The 12,662-nt window shown below is 53.7% G+C and overlaps 1 protein-coding gene across 1 annotated transcript in view; it reads left to right on the top strand.

Moving 5' to 3' along the window:
* Positions 1 to 12,662, top strand: part of LOC138381921 (sodium/nucleoside cotransporter 1-like) — a 49,318-nt gene that overhangs the window by 28,329 nt on the left and 8,327 nt on the right. Inside the window, exons 9-11 of the mRNA XM_069466566.1 lie at positions 3,466 to 3,546; positions 4,039 to 4,119; positions 6,838 to 6,963. Of these exons, the coding sequence (XP_069322667.1) occupies positions 3,466 to 3,546; positions 4,039 to 4,119; positions 6,838 to 6,963 (288 nt within the window). The remainder of the gene's footprint in view (positions 1 to 3,465; positions 3,547 to 4,038; positions 4,120 to 6,837; positions 6,964 to 12,662) is intronic.

Raw genomic sequence — 12,662 nt, 5'->3', positions numbered from 1 at the left:
CTCCACCCCATGACCTGATCACCTCCCAGAGGCCCCGCCTGCTAGTACTGTCACCCTGGGATTAGGTTTGACCAAATGGGTTTGCTGGGACACGAGCATTCAGGCCCCTGTGGGGAGGCACGCTACCCCTGCAGACAGGGAACAAGCCTGCAGAACTGCACCCAGTGCAGACCTCGGGGTCACGGCAGGACCTTGGCAACCTGCCTGGTGGCTGGGAGGTGCCTCTGCCTCTTTGCAGGCACATGACCTTGCGCAGGTGGCCAAGATCTCCCAGCCTCAGGGCACCCATCTGTGAAGAAGGGACAGTTGCATGTGCCGTGGTTGCTTTGTGGATCAGTGAGTCCTCACACATCAGGCACCTGCACACAGTAGGCCCTCACAGCGGCACATAGTAGGGCTTACTGGCACTCCCTTCCCCTCCCAGGGCAGCACCCACCGCCTGGAACCACCTGCCCTGTTGTTCTGCCGTCTCACATGCTGCAGGCCCCAGAGGTGTGTCCTGGGCTGTGAGAGCAAACCAAGCACAGGGACCTCACTTAGTGGTAAACATGCCACCTTAGGAAACTGAGGGTCACCTCCGCTATCTTTCATTTCCTTCCCTCCGTATACAGTCAGCACTTAACCTAGAACATAGCTTCTCTTCCACCAAAGTCCCCATCTTGCAGACAGAAAACGCCTTTTTGTTGCTGGGGGGAGAGATTCCCAGTTCTGCAGTGGGGTCCTGCCGCCCCGGGCACCCTCCTTCCTGGCTGGGGCCCGTCTCCGCAGGCCTCCCCGCTGCCCTGAGGTGGCTCTCAGGATCAGCCGGACAGGCCATCTAGACAGTTCCTGATCCTCTGTGTGTCTCGCCCCCAGGGCGAGCAGGGTGATGTCATCACACCCTGTGCTGGGGCTGTTTGCAGCCCAGGCAGCCAGGAGGAGTTGCAGGGCAGGGAAAGGGTTTCTTGGGCCAGTGCCTGTGTTCCCTGTCAGGTGACATGCCCAAGTGCAGTGCAGCTGGTGACAGACATGGCGAGTGGAGCAAGCTGAGATGGAACCTGCGGGTTGGTCTGGGAAGGGAGGGGAAGCACGTTGTCCGGCTTGTTTCTAGTGTCCGGCCGCAGCTGCCTAGACAGAATCTCTGTTCTCGTCAGGGACCGTTCTGTAGTCCAGATGCATTTTCAGCTAGAGCCGCCGAGATTTGCTTGCTCAAGACTTTCCTTCTTAAAGAATAAAAACAACCCTCCCTCGACGCCTAACCCCTCCCCAGCGGTGGCTCCGCTTCTCCACAGGGCTGGCGTCCTTGCTGTGTCTACCCTGTCAGGGCCCAGGCCCTCCTTGGCTGGTGACATCAGCCTCTGTGCCCACCCTCCTCCGACACTGCTCTCACCTAGTGGCCAGCGACCCTTGAGTTGCTACGTTCCCAGGGTCCGGCTTGGTCCTTACCTTGCCCGAGATCTCTGATGCATCTCACTCAGCCCTTCTTGCAGAGCCACCCGGCGGTTTCCATCATACTTTTCTCCTGGACGTCCTCCTTCACAGGTTGCTCCGTCCCCTCTCACCCTTCGATGACACTGAGCCCAGGGCGCTGTCCTCAGCCCTGCTCTTTGCACGCAGGGTGATTTCCGCAGTGAGTTGCATCTGCCCCGTGGGCTCAGCCTGCACTCCCTAGGGGCGAGCCCCAGACCCTGTCATCCAGCTGCGCACTTGACACTGCACTTGGACGTGCCACAGGCGTCTCAGACGCAGCCAGTTCACACCCAAATGGATGGTCTTGCCCAAACTTGTCCTCTGCCGGTGCTCCCTCCCTTCAGAAATGCCCGCTTAGTGTAGAAAATTACAGGAACAGATGAGAAATTCAAAACTAGAGAAAACAGAGAACACAGTGTCTGCAGCCCCAGAACAGAGAAGCAAGTCCTTGACTGTTTGGGAGGACTGCCTCCCAGGCTTCTTTCTGTAATTTTAATGCTGCAGTTTTCCCACTGAACATTTTAGCATAAGAATACTTCTATGCTACTACCAAGTCTGCCTGACTCTCTTAAAACTGTTTGGAACAAATAATTCGAGACTAGAGGAGACTTTCCAACAGCACAAAAGGGTTAAAGGTGAAAAATAAATCTTCCTCTCACCCCTTATCCCCAGGGCGCCTAGTTCCCTCGCCAAGGCACCTGCTGTTGCCAGTCACTTGCGTGTCCTTCTTGTTCTCTCTCTCTTTTTTTGCTAACTTTTATTTTTTTAGACAGAGTCCCACTCTGTCACCCAGGCTGGAGTGCAGCGGCAGGATCAAAGCTCACTGCAGCCTTGAACTCCTGGGCTCAAAGAATCCTCCCGCCTCAGCCTCCTGAGTAGCTGGGGCTACGGTTGCACCCTGTCTTGGTTTGTTTTGTTTTTTTGTTTTTTAATAGTAGAGATAAGCTCTTCCTAAGGCTGATCTTGAACTTGCCTGAAGGGATCCTCCCACTGTGGCCTCCCAGAGTGCTAGGATTACAGGCGTGAGCCACCCCACCGAGCCACTTGCATGTCCCTCTAATAATATCTCATTATAATGTGGTGTCACTGTGTGCCAGGCTGGCCTTGAACTTCTGGGCTGAAGTGATCCTCCCACCTCGGCCTCTTGAGTGCTGGGACCACAAGCGTGCCCCACCACGCCAGCTGCCCCCTGGTTTTCACTCGCATCAGAGCACAGCGTGCACCCTGTTGTGCACCTTCCTTCTTTCCTTTTGATAAACTGTCTTGGAAATCGTTCCCCAAGTGCCATAGGGCTTCCTCACTCTTGTCTCCTTTCCGTGCACCATTGTGTGGCTACACCTAGCTTATTCACTAGTCCTCCAGCAGAAGACACTTCACTTTTTACCAGTTTGTTATTATAAATCAGACCACAGAAAAGAAAAAGCACTAGGGTGGGGCCCTGGGGCTGGGAAGGAGGGAATGGACGTGAAAGAGATTTGAGGGGAGAACTGATGGATGTTGGGGTCAATGACCAGCAGTGCGGAGCCTGGCACCAGGTACCGGGTGACAGGAGGAGGTGGTGGCTGCAGGTGTCGCATGAGTCTGCTTCTGAGCTTGCTGGCACTGAGTGGACCTGGAACACTGGAACGATGTGGGTCCCCTCAATCAGGCTTGAAGCAGAGGACAGGGGTGAGGGCCAAGGGCCGAGGCCAGGGATTGAGCTCGTGAAGGAAGACGGACACTGCAACCCTCACAGCAGCCCTGAGCGGTGGCATCTTACCCCATTTGCAGACAAAGAAGCAGGGGTGACAGTGGTGCCTCAGGCCCCTCCCTCCATGACCCAGGACGGCCTGGGCATTACTCAGAGGGGAACAGAGGAGGCAGAATTGCCTCAGAGATGCCCCGTAAGTGGAATACCTGGGATTTCATGTTGAATTCAAAGCTGCTTCCTTGACCCTGTGAGGCGTCTGCGTGGGCTGTCTGGGGCTCCTGGCCCTGCCTGCCTCTGACCAGGCTCTACACTCTCTTTCCCGGCAGTATCTGCCCATCTTTGTTTTCCTCGGCTGCATCATGTCGGTTCTCTTCTACCTGGGCCTCTTGCGGTGGCTGATGCTGAAGGTGAGTCCCAGTGCCAGTGACCCCAGCTCTCCCAGAGTCACCAGCTCCAGGGGTCACGCTGTCCCAGAATGCCTTCTTCCCAGAGCCTAGCACCTCCACACATACCCTGTTCCCCAGACCCTCACCCTCCCAGAGCCCCCTGCTCCCCAGGCCCTCGCCCTCCCAGAGTCCCCTGCTCCCCAGGCCCTTGCCCTCCCAGAGCCCCCTGCTCCCCAGGCCCTCACCCTCCCAAAGCCCCCTGCACCCGTGTTAGAAGCTCTGCTCTAAGGACTGGAGCTGTGCTAAGGTGGAATGGGTGGCCTGGGAAGTGGAAAAGCCCCATCAATGCAGGTGTCGAAGGAGAAGATGAATGGGCCTTCTGGGGACACGTGGTGAGGGGTCCCACACTAGGGTGGGAGTTGGAAGGAAAACGTGTCAGGTACTTCTACCCGACTCTCTCTGACTCTGGGGTTTGCCATGTCAGCCCACAAAGAGCACCTTGCTTCCTTCCAGATTGCCTGGCCGATGCAGGTCACCATGGGCACCACTGCCACTGAGACCCTGAGTGTGGCTGCAAAACTCTTTGTGAGCCAGGTGGGTACCAAAGCCTCCTGCCCACGTGCTTGGCAGCAGCTTCCCCAGAGAGGGCAGGTTCCCTGGGTCCCCAGAGCCGCAGTTCAGTTTGAGGAGGAGCCATTTGAACCTTCTCCCATGGTCCCCAAAGGCTGCTGCCCCAGGGATGCTCCATTTGGGAGACCCATTTGCCTGGTTCACACCAGGGAGGACATCATGTGTCTGGCACCTCCTACCATTCTAGCTGCCTCAGCCTAGAGACTCCCAAAGCCTACAGATGCAGTCCCATCGCTCATTTCATACACGGGAAACTGAGGCTCTGAGGTGGGAATGACTTGGCCAAGATCCCACAACCACAAGCCAGAACTTAGAGTCCCAGTTTTCTCTTTCCTGGTGAGAGTTTGTTCCACTACCTCATTTTGTCTTATCTTTTCTTTGTCTCAGTGAAAATGTATTTTCCGAAGTAAATGTGGCTCTGAAGACACTGTCAGTCCTGAGTCGCTTTCAGATGGCTCGACCCTCCTGAGGGTCAACCTCTTGAGACTGTTCCAGCATCTGTCCTGGCCCATCTGCCTGACATTTGAGTCACTAAGAGACACACTTGCCACAAGATGCCATATTTCACTGGACAGTTTAAGAAACTTCGGAGAATATTTGCGTGTTTTTTAAAGTTACTTTTTTTTTTTTTTTGCTTTTGTTTTGGAGATAGGATCTCACTCTGTGACCCAGGCCTGAATGCAGTGGTGTCTTCATAGTTCATTGCAGCCTTGAACTCCTGGGCTCAGGCCATCCTCCTGTCTCAGCCTCCCAAATAGCTGGGACTACACGCAGGCACCACCACAGCCAGCTAATTATTCTATTTTTATTTTTGTAGAGATGGGGTCTTGCCCTGTTGCCCAGTCTGATCTTAAACTCCTGGCCTCAAGTGATCCTCCCACCTCGACCTCCCAGAGTGCTGAGACTGTAGTCCTGAGTCACTGCAGCCAGCTCATTTGTATCTTTTTTTGTTATGATGCAAGTGTGTTAATTTCAAAGGGATTTTGGTGGGTTTTGGTTTGTTTTATTTTTAGCTAATTAAGACAGATGTGCCCTCAGATTAATTACCCAAAACTCCCTTAAAGCAAAAGAAAGGGATATTAAAATATGACAGCAGTTATTTTGTGTGAAAAGCTGCAATGTGCTCAGTGTTTCTTGCTGAGAACATACGTAGGTGAATGTGACACTGGGTGACGTGAGGACCTCCCAAGGTAACCTATCTCTGGACAAGTTGTTGCTCAAGCTGACCTAGACCCCAGGGCTTCACCACATCTCCCAAGGGGAGGCCCTGGGGGACCTGCGTGGAGCAGCGGCGTCATGTGAACCTCAAATGCCGAGGCCAGGCCCGCTGTCCTCCCACGAACACCCCTCCCCGCGCTGCAGCACCCCAGGGCTTCCCAGCCAACTCTCCTGCTCTGCAGTCCTCACCTCTGCACTGAACTCTCCACTGCCACGGCCGCCTGGCTCCTGCCCCTCGTCTCCGGTTTCTAAGGGGCATCTCACGTTTGATACGCTCAGTCCAAGCAGACAGAACCTGCCTTCTGTCCTCACACCTGCACCTCTCCAAGTCTATTCCTTCTCAGCAAATGCTGGCACCTTCCATGCGGGTGTTCAGACAGACCTCAGACAGCCACCTGCCTTCCTCTGCCTCCCTGGCTCCCTACATCCCCTGAGTCCTGCAGCGCTGCCTCCAGGTGGCATCCACAGCGCCCTGCCACCCTCCTCCCTCTTCTCCCTGCTTCCAGCCCCGCCCCTGCTGTCTGTCCTGACCCTTCAAACACACAGAGCAGATGGCGCCACTCCCCACTGGAACCAGTCCACTCCTCACCTGCTTCCCAGCCCTGCCGGGGCCCTGCCCTCCTCTGCCTCCACGGGACCCGCGCCCAGTCACCCGTGTGTCTGCGGCAGACTCGCAGGCCTGCTGAGCTCCTCACCTCGCTGCGCCAATTCCTCCCTCGGGCCTCAGCTCTTCGCTCAGCCTGGGTGCTGTTCCCCCAAATCCTGTGGCTGCTCCTTCAGCTCTCAGCTAACCCAGACCCAGGGTCACCTCCCCGGGGAGCCCCTTGTTGATTACTCAATTTTAAATGCCCCTGAAGCGCTAGGTGTTCTCTCTCACGTATCCTCATAGCTTTTATTAATGTCACCATCTAAAGTGCCACCGCTTATCTACTTGGTCTCTTTCTGATGAACCATGTCCCCCACCATCTGCTTAAGCTCCTCCCACCCTCCTGGGCTCCCAGGCTAGAAACTGCACAGGGCAGTGACTTGGTCTTGTTCACCTGGTGCCCTTTTTCTGTGGAGCAGTGTTGGAACACAGTAGGTGCTCAATAACTATGCATTCAGTGAACAGTGAGGGCCAGGCTGCCCAGTGCTCTGAAGCGAACACACCATCTAACGTCCCAGCCCCTTTCTTTTTGGCCACCCCTAGGGCTTCCTTACAGCTCAGGCCTTGCACCTGCTTCCCACCCCTGTGCGGAGCGGGGCTCATTCTCTGAGCCTCCGTGTCCTTTGCTGGGAAGTGGGGGTGACTGCTCCTCTCTCAGAAGGTTGTGAGTGACGGTGGTCAGGTGCTCCATGGGTGGTGGCACATGGCAGGCCGTTGGCACAATGTCACTGTTACCTGTCCACTCCTGGGCCGGGGGGTGGTGGAGGGAGTGCCCAACCCCTCCAGCTCTGCTTGTCTGACATCTTTTCTCTTTGCAGATCGAGGTTCCTCTACTGCTCCGGTCCCACGTGGCAGACATGACACTCTCTGAAATCCACGTTGTCCTGACTGGAGGCTTCCATACCATTGCTTTCAGTGCGCTGGGTGCCTATATCTTCTTTGGGGTAGGTAGAGGCTCCTTCTGCTTGGCTGTGCCCAGGACCTGAAACCCACCTTCGTGGGAGCCCCACACAGCTCCGGCCAGAGCAGCCCTGGGCTCCTCTGAGCCTGGAGCCCGGGCTGCTGTGCTGGGGAGAGGAGAGGCGTCCCCTGGGCAAGGCAGGCCTGGAGGCTGCACCATTTGCTCAGGCTTCTCCCATGGCCACTGGGGGAAAGACTCCCAGTATTCCATGTACGGAGTGCCTGCTACGTACCAGGCAATGTGCTAGTTGTTTTAATATCTCCATTTCACAGATGAGGAAATTGAGGCATAGAGAATAGTGAGAAACCCAATGCCAGAATCTGAGCCCAGATCTGTGTGACCCCAAAAGTCATGCTCACTTCTCCACAGTCCCACACCCAGGGTGTCCCTGGAGAGCTGCCCTACTCCTTCCCTGCCCGCTCCCCACACTCTGTGGGCTCACGTCCTTCCTCTGTTCCGACATTATTGCTGGTGCAGCTACTGATCACCTGCACTTGTAGGTCAAATAACAGCGGTGTGACCCGGGCGCTTAGACCAGTCTCAGTCCTCCTGCGCCGCAGGCAGAGGAACCTGCTGTGGATCCCGGTGCCTTATACTTCCTTGTGCTTCCACTTGTAGATCCTCAGAGACGGTGGGTTTTTCCTTAACTGTCAAAGAAATTCTCGGTTGTTGCAAAAGTGACAGTTTAAAATCCCTTTCTTAACCCCACTTTGCACAGTTAACTGCTTTTAACAGCTTAGAGCAGTGGTTCTCAAAGTGTGGTCCGTGGGCTGGCACCATCAGCTCACCTGAGAACTTGCTACAAATGCAAAGTCTCAGCCCACCCCAGACCTGCACAATCTGAAACAGAGGGTTGGGGCCCAGCATACTGATGGTCAATTTCAGACCCAGAGCTTTCCAGAGCTTTATGTCATTCCAGAGCTTTCTGTGTGGCCATCTAAGTACATACACCTGAACACACACACTTGCTTTGTTTTTCATAAAAGATGAGGTGATTCTACCCGTACTTTTCTGAAACTTGCTTTTTTCTTGTAACATTCTGGGCAAGACACAAAATCCAGAGGGACAAAGAAATAGTTGACAGAGCTGACTAATGTAAATGAAAAACGTGCTGTGGGGGAAAGTCACTGTTTAAAAAGTTATTGATCAGGAGAAAATATTTCATAAATTATGAAAACATATTCAAGCTCACTGATGTTCAAAGAAATTAAAACAGTAGTAAATTATGTTTCTTCCAAATGATATGCAAATGATATAGTAGGGCTGGACTGTGGCCTGAGAAAGGGAAGGAAGGATGCTGGGTATAAAGCTATGTGCCTGTAAAGGGCCAGGGGGTGGGGTACTCACCCACTCATGGTGGGGGTTTAATTTGCTGTAACCTTTTTGGAGAATATCAATCAGTCAATTTTTTAAAACTTTTTGAATTACATTTTATTTTTTATACATGTATTCGTCAATTTAAAAATATTCCTTCCCTTTGATCCAGTGAGGAATATTATGATACAGAAATATTCTCACAAGTGTCCAAAAATGTAAAATTCTAACATTATTTGTAAGTGTGAACAAAGAAACGCCGGAATGTTCTGCAGGTTGGGGATGAACTGGGTGAGTTACTCCACCTGTGGCAATGCCACTGAGCCCCGGAGGGAAGGATCCTGGTTTGGAGAGAGACCCTGAGCTGCCTGTGCCTGTCCCCCAGGCTCTCCTAATGCTGCGTGTGTATGGGTGGGGGGACCACAGAATGACCTGCGCTGTCCCCTTCTCTGGGCCCAAATTCCACCTGTCTCTCTCATCTCTGTCCCTGGCAGTGGCCTTGAGGTGGGTGAGAGGACAAGACAGGGTGCCCCTCAGTCTGTCCTTCACTCAGGACACCTGGGCCACACCAAGACGCTCAGCTCCACTTCCCACAGAGCTGCCTGGGCAGAGCTGGCGGCTCGGTGACTTTTCAAGAAGGGCCCCTTGCACGCTGGGACTTTGGTTTCTGGCCAAGCGCCCGAGACTGTCATCTGCTTTGTACCTTGTCTCACTGAGGCCCGGGAAGGGCTCCTCAGAGCTGGTGCAGCCCCTACCCACCCATTACCAGTTGTTTTTGGAAGGAATTTGGTGTTTCAGAAATCAAAACCCAAAACTTTCTTCCTGAAACTTTTTTCATGGTAGAACATTGGGGAAGGCGATGCCATAATATTTTCAGGACTCAGGGCCTTTAAATGTCTTAACCTTGCTTTGGTCCCTACAGTTATGAAAAGAATACCTCTGGTGTTCCCCTAGTGCAAAAGCCTCACTGCGGCTCCCAGCCACTGCTTAAAACCGAAATACTGGAAGAACGTTCTCCCTTTCTACACTCTGGCTTTATACCCAGGCTCCTTCCTTCCCTTTCTCAGGCCAGAGTCCAGGCCCAGCCCTGGGCAATCTGGCCTCCCCAGGGACAGAGCCTGGGAACCTACTTCCCTTTAGCTGCAAGGAATGTGCAGGTGGCCAGGGTGAGTTGTGTGTCCCTGGGCCTCCAGTCACAGCCTGTGGTTTGGAAGCCCCAGGCTACAACTGGGGGCTGGCCCCAGGCTACAGCTGGCCCAGGGGGAGAGCCTGGAACAGGTCTTCCTCCCCTCCTCCCCTTATCCCTTGCTCTCCTCCTCCCCTCCTCCCTTCTCCCCTCCTCTCTTCCTCTCTTCCTCCCCTCCTACCCCTGGATCTGCTCCTATCCAGTCTCCGGAGTAGCTCTCTTCTGCCTCCACCTGGCTGTTGGCCGCCACTGCAGCACCCTGTCTCCCCCCATCTCCCCTCTGTCCTTTAACTCCTGCCCAGTCAGATCCTTGGTATCCTTGGCTCTGCCCTCAGCCCCCTTATCCCAGAAGAGTCCCTCTTGCTGTCTCCTCCAAGCCCCCATATCCTTAAGACCTTTCACTCTGTTGTTCAGCCTCTGGCTCCCTTTGCCCCGCACCCCTCCTATTGCTGATACACGGACATTTCTAGGCCTGTGCTGTCAGCACAGTAGCCACCGACCACACGTGGCTGTTGAGTACTTGAAATGTGACATGCAGTGAGACTTAGTGCAGGAAAAAGATTGAGATTTTATTAATAATTTTATATTGATTACATGGGTGGAAAGAAAATATTTTGGATATATTGGGATAAATAAAACATTATTAAAAATAATAGGCTGGCACAATGGCTCACACCTATAATCCTAGCACTCTGGGAGGCTGAGGCGGGATTGTTTGAGGCCAGGAGTTCGAAACCAGCCTGAGCAACATAGAGAGACCCTATCTCTACAAAAAAATAAAAAAATTATCTGAGTGTTGTTGCTCAAGCCTGTAGTCCCAGCTACTCAGGAGGCTGAGGCAGGAGGATTCCTTGAGCCCAAGAGTTTGAGGTTGCAGTGAGCTATGATGATGCCACTGCACTCCAGCCAGGGTGACAGCGTGAGACCCAGTCTCAAGAAAAATAAATAATTTCACCTGTTCCTTTTTACTTTTTTAAATGTTGCTACTGTAATAGAAAATTTAAATTATGGATGTGGCTCCGAAAATATTTGTATTGAGCAATGCTGGTCTAGGCCTCCCCCCAGGTCCGTGGCTCCAGGGGTCACAGCTGAACCCTTTCATTGTGACTGCCACCCACAGCTGCACCCACACCGTGCTTCCCCAAGGCTCTAAGGTAGGCAGTGGCTCCCCTGGTATCCCCTAGAGACTGTCCCTCTACCGGCTCAGGGACCCCATGAGAGGAGACCCAGATGTGAGCCTCAAGCTGCGAACACAGGCTGGGCAGGGTGACACTGAGCACTTGGCCACCCATGTTCCTCCATGAATTGTGCACAGGGCCTGTGAGACCCGGCGCAGGGTCCAGTGAGAGTCTACACCTTAGTGTCCCCATCTGTACAACGGGCAGAGTCACTGCCCACCGCACGGCAGGGCAGGGATTAAATACAGTAAGAGGCAGGGGATGCCTCGCGTGGAGGTGAAGGAGCGAAAGTTCTTTCCCGACATGTCAGGGTCAGAAATCTGTCCTTCTGAAACTGTCCACTTAATGCTTTGCAGTTGTCTGGATTTACTCCCTTTCTAAGTGGAGATCCTTTAGAAAATTCCAGTGGGGCGCTCTTATCCTTGATCCCTGTCCACATGGGACACCTTTGGGTCAGAGAGAGGAGGGCCGTGGCAGGAGTGGGCCCTCGGGTGGCAGGACAGAAGGCATTCCTGACCGGGTGCCTGGAGGCAGGGCTGGGGATGTCAGGGCCTTGCAGAGCAGCTGGCAGTGGGGGGGCTGGGTGGGGCTGACCCAGCACCCAGGGAGCCCCGCCTGTGCAGGACTCAGCCCTTTCCGCAGGGAGCAGGAAACAGCCAGCTGCCGCATTTGAGGCTGTGGCCACCGCTGGCCCACTCAGAGGACAGTGTCCAGGAATGTGACAACTGCAGAGTATGTTCCCCGCTGGGACCCAAGTTTACAAACCAGACGTAATCTACAAGCCGGAGGAAGGGGCAGAGTCCTGGCTGCTGGAGGGAAAAGTGCCTGGGTGTGGTACTGTCGCCACTGGAGCTGGGCCACCGAGGAGGGAGGTGAAGTCCCAACGCCCAGCCCAGACAGTGCAGAGAGGACACCGCCCCCAGCCGGGCTTCATCCAGCAGGGAGCAGGACCCGGGGCCCGCACACCTGTCAGGCTGTCGCTGGTTCTTGTCCACGTTTTAAGGAATTTCTGTTTGTCATGGAAAAGAACAACTGGGGTTAGAAGAGGAAGAAGGATGATCCAGGGGTTTCAGAGCCTGGGAGCGTTTCCCGCCTGGCTTCCCATCGGCAGGTCCTGGTACGTCCTTGGGGTGACAACGGGGTGTCTCTCGGGCTTCTGCCTTTGCTTTTATCAGCCTGAGCGGGGACTTCAACTTCCCTCCTCCTCCTTCACCTTTTTATTTGAAATTTGAGAATGAGGTTGGCTTATGATAAACTTTAAGGAGAACAAGTGTATTTTATAATCATAAAAATGACATCATGGATATTTTGAAAGATACCGAAAAGCAGAAAGGAAAGAAAATCACCCCTGACCCCGGTACCAGGAACAGCTAGTGCATTGACAATCCGGGGTATTCTTTCTGCTCTTCTTTCCGTGCATCCCTGGGGTTTGTTTTCTCCTCCGTCGTCTTGGTTATTCTCTGCGTGCGATTGTTAGGCATGTGCCCGTGTTATCGTGAGGCTTTGAGCACCATCATTTTCAGTGGCAGCGTGACAGCGTGTGGCCATTGTCCTGTTGTTAGATGTTTGAGTTGGTTCAAATTTCCCCACTCAGTAAATGACACAGTTCTGGAGAAAGTTAAAGTGTCTCATCTACCTCTGTGGAAGAGAACAGGGAAGCAAAGGGCTTGGGGCCATAGTGAGGATGAAAATTCAGGAGGGAGAATGCCGGGGGCGGTCCTGGGGGCTGACCCAGGGCCAAAGGATGGCTGTTGTGGGCGACAGATTTTCTGGGAAACAGTTCTCGAACTACAGGAGCGGTGTCATGCACTGCCTTGAGGTGGTGAGTTCCCCGTCACAGTGAGCATTCAAAGTGGGATCCTATAGAGGGAGTACGATTCCTGCACTAGGACATGACCTATGCTAAGGTTGAATCGGGTTACCTCTTAAATCCATCTCAACTATCAGTTCTGGAGCTTTGTTGAAAACTACCACAAAACCCTCAGCTAAGAGAGAAACTCAGCT

Source organism: Eulemur rufifrons, chromosome 3 (assembly GCF_041146395.1).
Source record: "Eulemur rufifrons isolate Redbay chromosome 3, OSU_ERuf_1, whole genome shotgun sequence".
Taxonomy (NCBI): domain Eukaryota; kingdom Metazoa; phylum Chordata; class Mammalia; order Primates; family Lemuridae; genus Eulemur; species Eulemur rufifrons.
Note: the sequence above shows the minus strand (reverse complement) of the source record. Positions and strands in the feature narration are given on the sequence as shown.